This window comes from Pseudocercospora fijiensis (assembly GCF_000340215.1).
Source record: "Pseudocercospora fijiensis CIRAD86 unplaced genomic scaffold MYCFIscaffold_5, whole genome shotgun sequence".
Lineage (NCBI taxonomy): Eukaryota > Fungi > Ascomycota > Dothideomycetes > Mycosphaerellales > Mycosphaerellaceae > Pseudocercospora > Pseudocercospora fijiensis.
This window is the reverse complement of record NW_006921536.1, coordinates 427784-444675: the sequence shown is the minus strand read 5'-3', so window position 1 is coordinate 444675 and position 16892 is coordinate 427784. Positions and strand designations below refer to the sequence as shown.

The 16892-nt window shown below is 47.4% G+C and overlaps 4 protein-coding genes across 4 annotated transcripts in view; 3 read left to right on the top strand and 1 right to left on the bottom strand.

The window, feature by feature from the left end:
* Positions 1-8490: 8490 nt before the first annotated feature.
* Positions 8491-10583, top strand: MYCFIDRAFT_57218 (uncharacterized protein; the record flags this gene model as incomplete). Its single annotated transcript, XM_007928885.1, has 4 exons — positions 8491-9308; positions 9360-9411; positions 9464-9573; positions 9645-10583. The coding sequence occupies 4 exons, from the start codon at positions 8491-8493 to the stop codon at positions 10489-10491; spliced, it is 1827 nt and encodes a 608-aa protein (XP_007927076.1). The 3' UTR covers positions 10492-10583.
* A 487-nt stretch (positions 10584-11070) lies between these two features.
* On the top strand, positions 11071-13507 carry MYCFIDRAFT_188661 (uncharacterized protein; the record flags this gene model as incomplete). Its single annotated transcript, XM_007929079.1, has 6 exons — positions 11071-11093; positions 11150-11219; positions 11278-11372; positions 11422-13052; positions 13160-13286; positions 13339-13507. 6 exons carry the CDS (start codon positions 11071-11073, stop codon positions 13505-13507), a joined length of 2115 nt encoding a protein of 704 aa, XP_007927270.1.
* A 1158-nt stretch (positions 13508-14665) lies between these two features.
* Positions 14666-15481, bottom strand: MYCFIDRAFT_78868 (uncharacterized protein; the record flags this gene model as incomplete). The annotated part of the gene is made up of 1 exon (XM_007928993.1): positions 14666-15481. One exon carries the CDS (start codon positions 15479-15481, stop codon positions 14666-14668), a length of 816 nt encoding a protein of 271 aa, XP_007927184.1.
* A 653-nt stretch (positions 15482-16134) lies between these two features.
* The window catches only part of MYCFIDRAFT_197007 (uncharacterized protein), a gene marked incomplete at both ends in the record, with an annotated part of 933 nt that continues 175 nt past the window's right edge, over positions 16135-16892 (top strand). Inside the window, one exon of the mRNA XM_007929078.1 lies at positions 16135-16846. Within this exon, the coding sequence (XP_007927269.1) occupies positions 16135-16846 (712 nt within the window). The remainder of the gene's footprint in view (positions 16847-16892) is intronic.

Here is a 16892-nt window from a genome sequence, read left to right as displayed (position 1 = left end):
CTCTTTAGCTCTAATATACGCTTCCCTTCTAAAGGCCGCGCCCTCGTAGCCTGTCTATGTCCCTATCTAATCTCTATTGCCGCTAACTTAGCAGGTCTAGTAAGCTGCTTAGCCTACGCTAAATTAAACACTTAACTACCGATTATGTAACTATGTTAAACCTCACTTCTAATACAACGTGCAACTCTAACTACGCTATTCTTATATACAATAAAGTGATATATATCTACGAGAATTGAGGGCCTTCGACTAATTATAACACGAGCGCGTCTTCCCTGCTATAACAGGTAGACGTACGAGGTATTACAGCCCTGCCTCCGCTCTAAGTAATGTCGTACCGAGTTCTCTGCGTCTACTCTAAAAGACCTAGAAATGTCCGCTCCGAGGGTTTGTCCGTTCCGAGGGTTGTTCTTATTATTCGTAGTTTCGCTAGCCCTAATTAGCTAGGTTTAGTAGCCTTTAAGTGTCAATCTTATCTTATCTTTTCAAAAAACACAGCTCGTCTAGTTTCTATAGGTAAAGGCTATTATAAGTGCAGTAGTAGAGGTTCGCCTCGCTTAAAGGATTAGATAGATCGAGGAGTAACCTATTGTCCGCAAGATCGACCCCGGCTAGCTTAGCTCTATAGTTTTGCCCTTAGTTAGTCTATTAGTCGCTCAATCTTTTAACTTAGTTAAAGTTTTGACTTAGCCTTAAAGTTTTAATTAAACCTTTAATAGGCTCAAGCTTTAATTAAAGTTTTGATTAAAGGTGCCTTAGGCTCGTAGTGTAGGTAAGGTTGTGTCTATAGGCGCAGCGATAATAGCAAGTAATGTTAACAATAGCAGCGCTAGTCGTCTTAGCGCTAACTTTACCTCCTTTAACTAACAACAACTCGGCAATACCGTTACTAATATAGCGGTGTCCTTCCTTTCTTAAATAACAACATACCCCGCAACACTATTACTAATATAGCCGCGCCGGCTACGCCGATTGCCTAGGCCTTAAGGCCTCGACGGAATAAGGGAATAAGAGGGGGACCTGTAGGGCGCGTTAGTAAAGAGGTAGAATCCTTAAAAGAGCAGGCAATTAGTTAACGCGTCGTAGCGCGCTTGTTAACACTCGGTGCGCGTTTACTATAGTAGTGTAGTCTTATTGTCCTTTGTTACTAACAATTGCTTGCTTCTAATTAGTTAGCTAATAGCACCCCGGGGGTAGCATTAATCCTAGGCCTTAGTAGTAACATTATAAGCTTTTAGCCTTCTTCTCGTTCTTTACGCTAGTCTAATACTTATCTAACAACTCGGTTATATCCTTAAAGGAGTCTTCAGCTTCCTATAAGTCCTATTCTAGTAAATAGCCTTGCTATCTTAGCAGGTACTCCTTCTTGCCTTGCCTAGTCCGGTGCTTTAGGATACGTTCTATAGACTATAGCTCTTTACTATCCGCTAGTATATCTTCGTGTTTAGTAGGGGCTTCATCCCCCTCGCGTAGGTTATATAGCTTAAGGAGGGATATATAGAAGGTATTATAGATAGTGTAATAAGGAGGAAGCTACAACTAATAGGCCTACGCGGAGGAGCCCTTAACTTCTCGAATGCGGAATAGACTAATGTATCTTAGTGCGAGCTTAGGCCTTGTTTTTCCGTTAGGTAACAGGTGTTTGCGGATACGGAGGTTCTTAGTGCTTAGTATAACTATGTCGCCTTGCTTGAAAGTTATTAGTATGTAGTGTTTGTTATAGTAGGCCTTCTAATATGCCTAGGCCTTTGCTAGTTTGTTAGCCAACTTAGCGTGAATCTCTCGCATCTTTTAAACCCTCTTAATAGCCGCTAGTGTTTCGGGTACTTAACGCGCTTCCCTTTCCTTACGCTCGGCCTCGAGCGACAGGGGGTCTTGTAGTATAGCAGCGTTCTAACCTATTATAGCTATGTATAGCGAAACCTTAGTAGATAAGTGTACACTATTGTTGTATACGAATTCTATAGGCTATAGGAGGTTAACCTAGTCGTTAGGGTTCTCGTTAATATAACTGCGTAGGTACTACTATAGGGTAGCATTCTGCCTCTCTGTTTGACCGTTAGTCTATAGATAGAAGGCTATTAATAGCCGATGCTTCAGTCTTAGCTGTAGGCATATCTCGCTCTAATAATAGGATGTGAATGTCGTACCCCGGTTAGAGACTATCCCCTTAGGGGTCCCCTAATAGGTATAGAAGATATTGCTCTATAGAGCCTCTACTATATTAATAGCAGTCCAATCCTTCCGTACCGGGATATATCGAGCGCCTTTAGTAAACCGATCTACTATAATAAGGATAGCATCAAAGATGTCCTTACTATCCCTGCGTTTAGTAGGTAGAAGGCCTATAATAAAGTCTATTATAAGCTCTACAAATGGCTTATAAGGGATTAGTAATAAGGACAACTCGCTAAAAGGCTAATGTTTTAGTGCCTTAATACGTTAATACACGGTATACGTGTTAACGTATTCCTTTATGTCCCGCTTACTATTTAGCTAGTAGTATATGCGCGATAGTAGCTCGTGCGACCTCTCTATGCTATAGTAACCGGCAAGCTTACTATTATAGTGTCGCTTAAGAAGCTCTTGTCGGATCGAATGTTTAGCGGGGACATAGTATCTGCCCTTAAACTTCAAATAACCTTTGTTATCGATCGACTAATTGTTACTCTTACTAGATCGAGTCTTTCGCCTACTTATAAGCTTATCGATACGTTTAGTAGCAAAGGCGTCCCTCTGCTAAGCCTATAATAGCTTATCTATAAACGATTGACTATCCCTATTTGTAAGGTTATTTAATAGCACCCTCGCTATTAAACGAGGTACGTATTGTATGCATCTAATAGCACTAGTAGCCGGATTAACTGCATTAGTACTATCGCTGTTACTATATATTACGATATCGACTAGGGAGTTATTATAACTTCTCCTATCTATGTCCTTAGCCCTTGCCTTAATACGTACTATTAATATAGCAAGAGCATTAATATACTTTAAGCCGTCGCGGAGTCCGGTAAGCCGCTTATCCTACGCTTGCTTATTAACAATACGGGCTATAGCGATCTTATGCTGCAGGGTTAGAAACAAAGAATTAATGTATTAGGTTTCGCTATCGTAATTAGGTCGCCTCGATAGGCTATCGGCAGGGTTACTTACGCCTAGCCGGTATAATACATTAAAATCGAACCCAGCGAGGTAGACGGCCTATCTAGCCTATCGACCTATAACCCTAGTAACCTTAGTAATGCTACGGAGGTTGTTATAGTCTATATAGACCTGTATTGTATATTGAGCCCTATCGAGGTAGTGCCTCTAATGCTTAAAGGCCTCGACAATAGCTAGTAGCTCTTGCTCGTAGGTTTCGTAGCGACGCTTAGCGTTAATTATCTTCTTCGAGAAGAAGGCAATCGGGTGCTAGTAATTGTTATTAGCCTATTATAACATAATGGCTGATATAGCAAACTGTAAAGCGTTAGTCTTAATGCGGATCTGTTTGCTTAGTACGAAATAGTGCAATAAGGGGACTTTAGTAAAGCGCCGCTTTAAACCGTTAAAAGCGGCTTGTACTCTATTAGTCTATTTAAACTCTCTAGTCGGGTTGGCCTTGGTTTTAGTAAGCTTAGTTAGTAGCATTACATGCCTCGAATAGCCCTTAATAAATCGGCGATAGAAGTTAGCAAAACCGAGGAACGACTATAGCTCCTTAATTAACGTAGGAATAGGCTATTTAGTAATGGTTTTAATCCGATTAGGATTAGCCCTAACACCCTTAGTTGATATAAGGAAGCCAAGGAATAACACCTCTTTAGTAGCAAAGGTGCATTTAGAAGGCTTATAATACAAGCTATAGGTTCTTAGACGATCGAGCACCTTATAGACTATAGCCTAGTACTCCGCAATGTCGGGTAAGTATATATAAACTAGGATGTTATCTAGGTAAACTATATAGAGGTAATCTAATAGGCCTAATAGGGCCCGATTGATATAGGACTAGAATATAGTAGGGGCATTAGCTAGCCTAAATAGTATAACTAAGTACTTAAAATAGCTATAACGAGTGCGAAAGGCTGTCTTCTATTTATCGCCCTTACGGATGCGGATGCGATAGTATACATCCTTAATGTCTAATATAGTATAGTAGTAGGCACTAGAAAGGCGATCGAGAGTCTTATTAATAAGCGGAAGTAGACAGCGGTCTTTAATAGTAACAGCATTAAGTCTACGGTAATTAACACATAGGCGCAGGCTACTATCCTTCTTTAGTACGAATAGGATAGGGGCACTAGTAGGGCTGTTACTATACCGTATCCGGCTATTAGCTAGGTTTTCCTCTAGATACTTACGCAATATAGCAAGCTCTCGTTTACTAAGGTTGTAGAGGGGGCTAAAAGGAACCTCTTTACCCTCTATAATATCAATCTTATAATCCGTCTCTTTAAATATAGGCAATGTCGATGCTAAGTAGTGTTTAAACACATTAATATAGGTCTCTCGAATAGGCTCTAGTATGCGAGCAAGCTAATTAGGGTCTATGCTATTAGGGGGCACAGGTTCATCGTTATTACTACTAAGCAGGTCGGTAGTTAGATTAGCTAAGGCGGAGGCTAGTGTTAGGTTGCTAATAAACAGGACCCTAATATCGTTAGGACACTCGCTAATGTCGATGTGTTTAATATCCTCCTTCCTAGCGATTCTAAATCGCTATTATTAACTGCCTAAGTCTATAACTACAGCATAGTACTTAAGAACAGGGTTACTAATAACAATGTCGGATAGGAGGCTGTCTATGTCTACCGCGTAGGCAGTAAAGTTTAGTAGGCGTTTATTTCCGAGGTCGTCTTTTAGAACTATAGGAACATAGTAGGCCCTATAGGTTAAGTGCCGAGCGTTATTAAACTAAGCAAGGGTTAGTAGGTTAGTCTTCGGCAGTTATCGAAGGTCTAATTGCTTAGCTAAGCGATAGTTAATAAGGGCGCTAACTGAATTTCCGGGGTCTAGTATAACCTTTGCCTTATAGTTAGTATCGCGCCTAGATATAAGACAGGTACATATAATAGCTAGCACAATGTCGATAGTCTTACGCCGTATAAGGCTAATAGTTAGTGCGGCGCTTATTCTTTTTTCGAATAGTTAGAAGGGCTAATAGGGGTAGCATTAGCGGCTAAGAGGTACTTTCGGTATTTAGCGGCAGCACGGTCGACTCGGGCCTAGTCTCGAGGCCTATTATATTAGCCTAGTAAATAAGTAGTGCTATCACAATTAAAGCACTTGTATCTAGTTAGGGCACCGCTAGGTCCGCTCGAATTAGTACTAGAATTAGATAAACGATTAGGGGTATATAGAAATAAGCCCCTTCCTTATCCTCTTCCTCGCTAGGGGTTTCTACCGCAGTATCGGCCCCTGCCTCTTCTACGTTAGTCGTTACTGTTTCCATTATTAGTAGTGTTAGTTTAGGGAGTACCTCCTTGGTTTCTACCGCGGCTACAGTTAGCAGATAGTCGTATCTTAGATTCCAACCGTTGCTATAGCTATACTATACGCTCTATAGTCTCTACTTTAACTATAAATTGAATGCGTATAAGATTAGCCTGTTCGAACACACGGCGGCGGTCTAATTTAAGGACTAGTTCCTACCTTAGTTTAGGTCGTATCTCAGATATCTAGATAGAGTCGGTCTTAGGTAGCAAATCGTCCTTAAGGGTCTTTAGATAGGCCTCGAAGGATCGAGAGGTTTAGTCGGCCTTTTGCTTAGCACGTAGGTATTAGTCTTAGGCGTGCTACTAGCGCAATATAGGGTTGCTAAGGGTGTTTAGCATAATAGTCTTGTAATCCTGCTATTAAATAGCGGTCTAGTCGTAAAGGGAATCAAAATAGTTATCCTATATACGCTTAGGGTCGCTATTAATATACTATATAGCGTGTACGACTAAGGAATAGTCGTCTAGTAGCGCTCTTAGTGCGTTGCGCTAGTTAAGCTTACAGTTACGAATGTAGTCGTTGTACTGCTTTCGGCTAGAGCTATTAAATACGGTATAGTCCTTAAGTTTAGCATCCTTCTTCTAGACTAGGACTAATAGTAAGGAAGGCCCTGCTATCGGCTTAGTATTAGTTGTTAGGGCCTCCTAAAGGCGGCGAATTTCGAGGAGGTTGTCCTTTAGCTATTGTTCTTAACGTAGAGTAGCGAGCCTGTTTTAGGTAGCTTCTTAAAGTCTCGCTACTAGCTAGGGGCTAAAGGCTAGTTAGCTATATCGTCGATTAATAATGTTGTTAAGAATGTCGTTAATAGGCAATTCTAGATCGTCGCCTAGAACTATAGGTTCTTCGGCAGGCCTAGTAGTAGGCTCTTTAGTAGGTACTTTAGTAGGTGCTTTAGTAGGCACTTTAGTAGGTACTGTACTACTAGCGTTGTTATTGCTAGCGCTGCTAGCGGCAGCACGGTTGTTGTTGCTTCGTAATAAACCGGCTATCGTAATAAGGGGTAGCACTAATAATATATTATAGCCCCTTATAGTGCGGATATAGCGGAATTAGCGAGTATCGGCCTAATGTACTTAACTTAGTATAATAGGCCGTATAGAAGGCCTTGCTTAATAATTGGTACGGTTGTTTTAGTAGAATGGTACGTATAGGTCCCGTTCTTCGGGCGTAATATAGTTAAATCGATAGTTTTTCGTAGCTATACCGCTAAAAGCTTAAAATAAGGACTATCTAGCTGCTGCCCTTAAAGGGTAGATCGAATACTATATAAGAAGGGTTATGTCAGCAGGTAGATAGGGTGGTAGTAGGTATAGGTAGTATTCGATAGAGATCTAAGAGGAGAGGGAGGAAGGCAGGCTAGTTGGCCTAACGCCAAGCGCCAAGCCCTGCCTGAGGCACTGAGACCCTGGCTTCACTCGGCCTGATTACATGCCAATCACAGGTAGCCTCTTTGGCTCTGACATACATTGTATATACTATATACTAGATAGTGGGCTCCATCACTATAGTAAAGGGAACAAGGCGTTCACCGCTATTGCTTCACGAATAATCGATATAGCATGCCGTAGCTTGGGCAGCAATGGGGCGTTGCTACGAGGCCCCTGAACCAGACTGATCCGAACGTCACCCAATCACAACAGTAAACCAGACTTTGATTTCGGCTCTCGGCGGCAAAGCGTTGTGATTAGAAGCTGACGCACGCCGGCCCTCGCCCTATATAAACCCCTTCCCTTCCTCGCAACGATCGGCTTTCTTTTCTTCTTTTTCTCTTCATACTTGTAAGCATTCCCCATTTCTACCCCTACGCTTTGACAACACTTTACTAACTTCTTGACAGACCTTGTTGAACCGTGCCCGCTCACGAATGGGCTTCGGTCTAGACAGGAGTCTGCATTGCACACTGCGGTACTCCAATCTAGTGCTTCTCCTTCGGGGGCAGCATCGGCGCAATTTTTGCTGGCTTCCTGTTGGCATCGCCATCAGACACTTTTCATCAGTTCCTTCGCGTGCCGCGATGGGTTGGAGAAGAGTAATCATCATTCGTCTCAGCAAGGCCTCGACTTCATTTGGTTTGGTGCAGTATTCCTTTGACCAGGCCTTCAGCAACAGAGCCTTCGCTTTCGTAAATGAACTGCTGATGCGTGGAGGATCTGGAGATGGCGGAAATCGATTGTCGATGATTGAGCTCGCGGCAAAGACACGTTGCAAAGAGACGACAACACGATATCTCATCAAGATTTTGAACACGAGGTATCCGAGGCCCTAAGCTCATCAACTCGAAGTCTCAAAGCGCACTGCTGCGTGCGCGCGGTGCTGATGGATATGTTCTCGCGTCGCCGCTGCGGTGTGGTCGCGATGGGGTACGTTTTTCGCCGTGAGTGGGATAGCCGGCGAGCGACGTTGAACCCAGACATGACATGGCACGACCAATCCGCTGTATCAACGCCACAAGGACTGCAGATAATGTTCAATGATGATATCGAAATGTGATTCTTTGATGCCCGTCGTCTTTGGCTGCCGCTGCGATGGTGGGAGGCCTGCCAAGTCCCAAGCTTGTCGCCAGCCTGCCGTTGTATCAGCGGAGCTCCCAGTCGAGTGCGTAACCATAATACAATCCCAGTAGATACATATGCAAGAGACACTTGTATGCTAGGCTTGCGACCAAGACCAACATTGAGAGCTCGCCCGTCGCTACTCGAGCTTATACATGCCTCTGAGCAGTCGAGAGACCCGTCTAAAGCTGCTTCGCTAAGCAGCAGCAACGGCGACGCTCCACCCGAAAACGCTACTACATCTACATCTACCTCTATCGCCCCCGCCGCACTGCGCCCGACAACACCGCCAGCGGTAGACGTCGCACTCCCTCCGTCTCCCGAATATCAGAAATCTCCGCCGCCGCGGCCGCCGCAGCTTATTGTCGAAGAGCAGGCAGAAGCTGGTGCACCGGCCATTGAAACAGAAGAGCTCCAGGACCCAGAACAAGAAGCTCAGCATACACACAAAACCGCCAAGATGAGCAAGAAGAACCAACAGCAGGAAGAGGAGCTCAACGATGGCTCCATCTTCTCCATCTCCGGACCTGTCGTTGTCGCGCAAAACATGACGGGTGTGGCCATGTACGAGCTCGTCAAGGTCGGCTTCGACCAGCTCGTCGGTGAAGTCATTCGCATCGACGCCGACAAGGCCACGATCCAGGTCTACGAGGAGACTGCCGGTGTCACAGTCGGCGATCCAGTCAAGCGCACCGGGAAGCCATTGTCGGTAGAGCTTGGTCCTGGTATGATGGAGACCATCTATGACGGTATTCAGAGACCGCTCAAGAGTATCAGTGAGGCGGCCAACAGCATCTACATTCCAAGAGGTATTGATGTGCCTGCTCTGGACAGAAAGAGGAAATGGGACTTCACACCAAGCGACAAGTTCAAGGAGGGTGATCACATTACTGGTGGCGATGTCTTTGGTACTGTTGTTGAGAACTCTCTCCTCAGTGACCACAAGATCATGCTGCCACCGCGCGCGAGAGGAAAGATCACAAAGTACCCCAAGAAGGGCAGCTACACTGTCGACACGACACTGCTTGAAGTCGAGTTTGAGGGCCAGAAGTTCGAGTACAGCATGATGCAGCAGTGGCCTGTTCGTGTACCACGTCCTTGCACGGACAAGCTCAGCTCCGGCGACCCATTCATTGTCGGTCAGCGTGTGCTCGATGCTCTCTTCCCTAGTGTTCAGGGCGGCACTGTCTGCATTCCTGGCGCTTTCGGCTGCGGCAAGACTGTCATTTCGCAATCTGTCTCCAAGTTCTCGAACTCTGATTTGATTGTCTACGTTGGGTAAGAAATCGCATCGAGCCTTACTTTGAAGTCTTCGCTAATATCTTGAAGCTGTGGAGAGAGAGGAAATGAGATGGCTGAAGTGTTGATGGACTTCCCAGAGGTATGTCGGCCTACAAGAGTGCTGTCATACTCCCTGCTAACACAGTCACCAGCTCACAATCGAGTTCGATGGCCGCGACGAGCCTATCATGAAGCGTACTTGCTTGATCGCCAACACATCCAACATGCCTGTGGCTGCGCGTGAAGCCTCCATCTATACTGGGTGAGTATCGCTTACACATCACAACATTTTCTCATAACACTACACACCACATCTACTGACTTTTGTCGAAGAATTACTTGCGCCGAGTATTTTCGTGATCAAGGCAAGAATGTAGCCATGATGGCTGACTCCACCTCTCGTTGGGCTGAGGCTCTTCGTGAGATTTCTGGTCGTCTCGGAGAAATGCCCGCAGACCAAGGTTTCCCAGCTTACCTTGGAGCCAAGCTCGCCTCTTTTTACGAACGTGCCGGTAAAGTCATCTCGCTCGGCTCCCCAGACCGCAGCGGCAGTATCTCGATTGTCGGCGCTGTCTCTCCGCCAGGGGGTGACTTCTCCGACCCTGTCACTACCTCGACCCTTGGTATTGTACAGGTCTTCTGGGGTCTCGACAAGAAGTTGGCTCAGCGAAAGCATTTCCCATCGATCAACACCTCGCAATCATATTCCAAGTACACAGCAGCCCTGCAGAAGTACTACTCCGAATACAACCCAGATTTCCCACGATACCGAGAACGTATCCGAGAACTGCTGTCTACCTCAGAAGATCTCGACCAGGTCGTGCAGCTTGTTGGCAAGTCTGCGCTCGGTGATGGCGACAAGATTACCTTGGATGTTGCTACTTTGATCAAGGAAGACTTCCTGCAGCAAAATGGTTACTCGGACTACGACCAGTTCTGTCCTCTCTGGAAGACGGCCTGGATGATGAAGAACATGATGACATTCCACGACGAAGCCCAGAAGGCGATATCGCAAGGGCATGCATGGAGCAAGGTTCGGGAGTCGACTTCTGATATCCAGAGTGAGCTCAGAAGCATGAAGTTCGAGCTCCCGAAAGAGGGCGAGGAGAAGATCAGCAAGAAGTACGAGGAGCTCTTGCAGAAGATGCAAGAGAAGTTTGCGAGTGTGACGGATGAGTAGAGGCATGTTTGGCACAGAGCGGGGAGTGAGCTTTTGTGTAGATATGGCATGTCTAGGCTAGGCAGATAGGGCATTAACGGCTGTTCCAGTAGAATATGAAGAGCCTCGATTGTCCTGCGTCGTCGTCATTGCCTGAAGGCCGACCCTTGGTCAGCTCGTGCGATTGATGTCCGTCTTTCCGAAATGCTCGGTTTTTCTCAGATTCATCGCCATGCCATCTCTCGTTGAGCTGTGTGGCGTGTGCTCAAGCAAGCGAACAGCCACATGCTGGTCTCGGCGCGGCGCGCATGACCCTTGCTGGGATGCTGCGTCGTCACTTTGGGCACTTGGACACTTTGTCGCAGAAGGCTCCAACATAAACAATATTCCGCCCATTTCCTCCCTACCCATACCACGCCACGCCACGCCACTCTTCCCTCCCTACCTATCTACCTTACAGACACCCTACGATAGCCTTCAAAGCCGCAGAATCCGAGCGTCGACAGAGCGAGAGCGAGGCGCGACCGAGCGCTCCCTCCTTCGAAACACCGCCAACTCCGTATATGAACAACGGTCCGCTCTACAACACAATCTAAAAACATGGCGCAAGCGAACCCGAACGCGTGAGCATAGCACATACATCAGCGCGGAAGCAAGCATACTGATATTGATGGAGTAGCATCAACGTGAACGACCCGGGCCTAATCACACTTGTCAACAAGCTTCAGGATGTCTTCACCACGGTCGGAGTATGTGAAAGCAATTTCCCGTAAAGAGGAGAGGGAATACTGATATGCATGCGCGCAGGTACAAAATCCTATCGACTTGCCACAAATTGCAGTAGTAGGATCGCAGTCGAGTGGAAAGAGTTCCGTACTTGAGAACATCGTTGGCAGAGACTTGTACGCCATCCACCAACAACTGTCAATAATCGCATACTGACCGCCGCAGTTTACCTCGAGGAACGGGTATCGTGACACGAAGACCGCTCATTCTCCAGCTCATCAACCGATCATCGGCCTCATCGACCGCGAAACCGCACGAAAATGGCGTACCGAACGGCGAGAAGGCTGAGAGCACAGATAAGGAGGCCAACAGCGAAGAATGGGGAGAGTTTCTGCACATTCCAGGCCAGAAGTTTTTTGATTTCAACAAGATTCGCGACGAGATTGTGAAGGAGACCGAGAGCAAGACTGGTCGAAATGCTGGCATCTCACCCGCACCCATCAACCTTCGAATCTACTCGCCGAACGTCCTCACATTGACCCTCGTCGACTTGCCGGGTCTGACAAAGGTCCCAGTTGGTGACCAGCCAAGAGATATTGAGAGGCAGATCAGGGAGATGGTGCTTAAGCAGATCTCAAAGCCGAATGCCATCATCCTGGCAGTAACAGCAGCGAATACTGATTTGGCAAACTCGGATGGTCTGAAGCTCGCAAGAGAAGTAGATCCCGAGGGACAGCGCACCATTGGTGTGCTTACCAAAGTCGATCTCATGGACGAGGGCACCGATGTTGTTGATATCCTTGCGGGTCGCATCATTCCTCTTCGCTTGGGCTACGTTCCCGTAGTCAACCGGGGACAGCGCGACATCGAGACCAAGAAGGCCATCTCATACGCTCTCGAAAACGAGAAGAACTTTTTCGAGAATCACAAGGCATACCGGAATAAGGCATCATACTGCGGAACACCCTACTTGGCGAGAAAGCTCAACCTGATTTTGATGATGCACATCAAGCAGACTCTGCCCGACATCAAGGCGCGCATTCAAGCATCTTTGCAGAAATACAGCGCCGAACTTCAGACACTGGGAGACAGCATGCTCGGCAACCCTGCGAACATCATTCTGAACATTATCACCGAGTTCTCGAACGAGTACCGAACAGTGCTGGAAGGTCATAGTGCTGAGCTGTCTTCAATCGAGCTTTCGGGCGGTGCCCGTATTGCGTTCGTGTATCACGAGCTATACAGCAATGGCGTCAAGGCTGTGGATCCCTTCGATCAGGTCAAGGACATCGACATCCGAACGATCCTCTACAACTCCTCAGGTTCATCCCCGGCACTTTTCGTCGGAACAACTGCTTTCGAGCTCATCGTCAAGCAACAGATCAAGCGCCTCGAAGATCCTTCACTCAAGTGTGTCAGCCTCATCTACGACGAGCTGATCCGGATATTGGGCCAGCTGGTTAACAAGCCGATGTTCCGACGATATCCGGCACTGAAGGAGAAACTTCACGCTGTTGTTGTTGGCTTCTTTAAGAAGGCCATGGATCCGACTAACAAGCTAGTGAGGGACCTTGTTGCTATGGAGGCCTGCTATGTCAATACTGGCCACCCAGACTTCATCAATGGACATCGTGCGATGGCGATCGTTAATGAGAAGCACAACGCAGCGAAGCCTGTTCAAGTCGACCCTAAGACTGGAAAGCCACTTCCACCTAGCGCTCAGCCGCCGAGAGCTGCGACGCCAAGCCTGGATCTGGATGGTGAACAGTCTGGCTTCTTTGGGTCCTTCTTTGCTAGCAAGAACAAGAAGAAGATGGCTGCTATGGAGCCGCCGCCACCTACGCTCAAAGCATCGGGTAAGTAAAATCGACCCCACTGGCTGGCTCTGGCGAGGAGCAGTCTAGTCTCAAGCTCTCGTCGCGGAGCGGCTTCCGTTCTACCCCAGTCGCTAACACTTGAGCAGGTACGCTCTCGGAAAAGGAAGCCCAAGAGGTTGAGGTCATCAAGCTTTTGATTACCAGCTACTTCAATATCGTGAGGCGGACTATGATCGACATGGTGCCCAAAGCCATTATGTTGAATCTCGTCGAGTGAGTCATTTGCCTGCAGACTGCGGTGTAGGATGGGGACTAACTAGCGTAGGCACACCAAAGAAGAGATGCAACGAGAGCTGCTCGAGCAGATGTACCGCACACAAGAACTCGACGACCTATTGAAGGAGAGCGACTACACCATCCGAAGGAGAAAGGAGTGTCAGCAGATGGTCGAATCACTCAGCAGAGCAGCCGAGATTGTCAGCCAAGTACAATGAGTGGCTTGAGAGACTGGAATGAAGCAAATCTTCTGTGGCCGGCTGAGAGTTTCCTGGCTCGCTTCCGTCGACAGCATAGGGACTGCGCAAGCCAGCTCGCAATGCAGGTCGCGGACTCCGAGACAAACCGGGGAGCGATAGTCCAAGAAGCGAGAGTCAGTTGCGTTTGGGAGCGAAGAGGTCGGATAGAAGGACAGCTTGGGAAAGCTGGGTGTCATCATGCAAGGCGTCTGTCTTCGATATCCCTCAATGAGTTTATAGCTGCTTTACAGATGAAACAATTTACCGAAGGCTTCTGCCAGCATTGTCGAGGCTATGGTTATCACTCAAATCCAAGCATCCCACTCAGACCTACCCTCTAAAAACCCACGTCTCCCTCCCCCCTTCCCTCCTAAACGCCTCATCACATTTTTCTTCCTCTACACTCGCCTTCCCAAACCCACACCTCTCAAGACACCTCACACTCGCCTCATCCTCCACATTCACTCTCGCAAACAACGTCTGTCCACCATAACGTTCCGATTTCAAATAGCATGCACAAAACCCTTTACACGCCTCCGACGCATACCCCTTCCCCCAAAACTTGGGATGTAGAGAGAAACCTATTTCTCGTGGACGAAAGGTTCCGATTAGACCTGTCAATTCTGTCTCGGTGGAAAGTGGGGTGGTGAGGAGGGAGGAGAGGAGGGAGGGAGGGGGAGGGGCCTTGTTTTCTGTTTGGTCTTGGGTTAGTAAGGGTGAGGTGAGGTGAGGATACGAGGGGGTTGGATTGCAGGGTGTGGAAGGCTTGGAGGTCGGAGGGTGAGAGGGGGCGGGGGGTTAGGCGGGGGGTTTTGATTTCCGATGGTGAGTAAGATGGCTTTTGGTTTGATGTTTGTATTCGTCAGCAGCATGGATGTCCTTATATAAATACCCATTTGGAGTAGTAGGTAGGCAAGAGATATGTGATCGAGCACACATTTGGGAGGAAAGATAGATTTTTCCAAAAAAAAAAGTTCTGGGTTCTGTAGTGTAGCCACCAAATTACTCTGCTAAGAAGAAGACTGGCAAAAGTTTTTCGATGCCACTTCCGTCGTCCCTCTCACACGCTCCAAGGCCTATCGCTTCGAGTTATCGCCTCTATCACCCTCAAGCCTTGCGGCAATGCTCGAGATAAGCTCAGTTTGGGCGAATTATTGATTTGTGCTGCTCGTCAGGTGAGGCGTGGACACCATTACCGACGCTGAAGACGCCACCTGGATTGGTGATGACAGTGCCTCGGATGTCGTCCCAGGTCAGAGGCTTGTCCTTCCACTCAGCAATGTTGATCGTACCATTGGGAAGAACGAGAGTGCTGTTATTGAACTCCTCCCAGGTTAGAGGCTTGCCATTGGGGAATTCCGCCAAGGACCAGACACGATCTGGCGTAATGAGTCGAAAGTCATTCAATTCCGGGAGGTGATGACCCCAAGTATCGAATTCAATGACACCACGGTGAGTGATGAGCCTGCTGTGAATAATGTCGTGCCAGGTCAACGGCTTGTCGGGTATAGTATTCGACTTTTCCATCTCCGATTTTGGAATGCCGACGTAACTAGCGATTGCAGAGTTGTCGAGTCTGATCGATGTCGTTGAAGCTTGCTCGGTCGTATTGGTAATAGGTATGTTGACCGGGGGTACGTCAATGGTAATGAAGTCGGGAACTGTTGGTACTGTCGTTTCGGTGATCCCGCTCTCTACTGACATGCTTGTCGTGATTAAGGCCGTCGGAGCTGCTGCGTCGCTTCTTGAGCTTGTCGTGGCGATAGCAACTGGATGGGCTGCAGGAACGAATGTCGTCACCAAGCCGTACGATTCGCAGACTGCGGTCTCGTACTCAGAGTAGACCTGACCGCTTACGAGGCAGCCCATGGTGGTAATAGGCGTGAGCGACGCTGGCATTGCCGTGACTGGGCTGGGTGTCTGGGCACCTGCCGGGGTTGGAATGATGGGCATTTTGTTATTGTGTCGCTCGAGATTTGTGATATTGGCGATTAGACTTGTATCTCTTAGAGATCTCTTGAAGTTCTTTAGTTCTTTTTCGATATGGGAAGAACTCCAGGTAAATTATATAGGCATTTCCAATCATCATGCCAAGGATGAGGACAAACTCGATTTCATTGGAAAACAAGCAGAGCAAAAGGCTCAGCTTTACAAGCTCTGTTGTTAGCTCCCAAGTACACGGATAGAAGATATCATTCAGTTTTAGAGCTTTCGGGTCATTCTGTAGAGCATCTGCTGTGAGTGTCCATAACAAATCTTCCATCTTCGTTTCACATTAGCTGCAGTGGCGCTGCTGGACTGTGAATACGGCTATCGTGACTCGGGGGGACTCAAACATCTCTTCGTACGATTAATATGACCGTAACAAGCTCAAAGTACTCTGTCGAGGCCATCGAGGCTGGTGCGTTTGATGATCTCGTTGAGAAGGAGAGAGTGGAGTGTCGGTGTGAATCCATACGGCAGGAGACAGATTAAGTTCTAATTAAGGTTTGCGCTAGTAGGGATGCTACCGAACGATGTGGAGAAGCGACGGTCGACCTTTACAACAGTATATTCTATGGATCCGACAGCAACTCCACAAATGAGCCAAACATAACCAATCGATCATGTCAACGCCAGCTGCAGATGTTGCGGCACAAGCACAGCGTATCAACAAGGATAAGAAAGAAGCAATCATCAAGCTTGCACAAGAAAGCCGGAAGTCCAGCAAGATACCCGATCCGGCTATCGAGCCATGGAAGTCACTTCACCGTCAACTTGATAATTTGCTTTCATGGCTCGAGACGGAGATCAAGATGACTCCGGAACTAAAGAAGGCTGGTCAGGTCGGCGAAATTCTGAAATTGGTATACCAGAATCGCAACTTCCACTTCCAGCCCTCACAAGCTGAGAGCGCTCGGGCTCTCCATGATCGATTTGAATCTGAGCGATGGGGAGCACCAGCACCAGCACCAGTTCAACTGCCTACGCCTCCGTCAGGCATAAAGCGAGAACACAGCGACGATAGCGATGTCGAGGAAGCCACAATCAAGAAGCGAGGAAAATCTTCGCCCACAAAGAACTCCTCAGACGACAAATTCCTTATCAAGCGACCGCCACCAGACCATCCAATCTGGGGCAGACATGGCACCATGCACGGTCTGGCTCTGAAGAAGAACCTAACTACTGGAAAGGAGAGTAAGATACTCAATGATGAGTATCAAGCCAAGGACTGCAGTAAATTCGGCGACAATGGCCTTCAGGTTGGGCAGTGGTTTCCCTACCGACTTTCAGCGCTCTTCCATGGCGCGCATGGTCACTCTCAGGCTGGGATACATGGTAAGTCAGAACGACTATTCATTTTCAGGCACACCATTGAATTGCG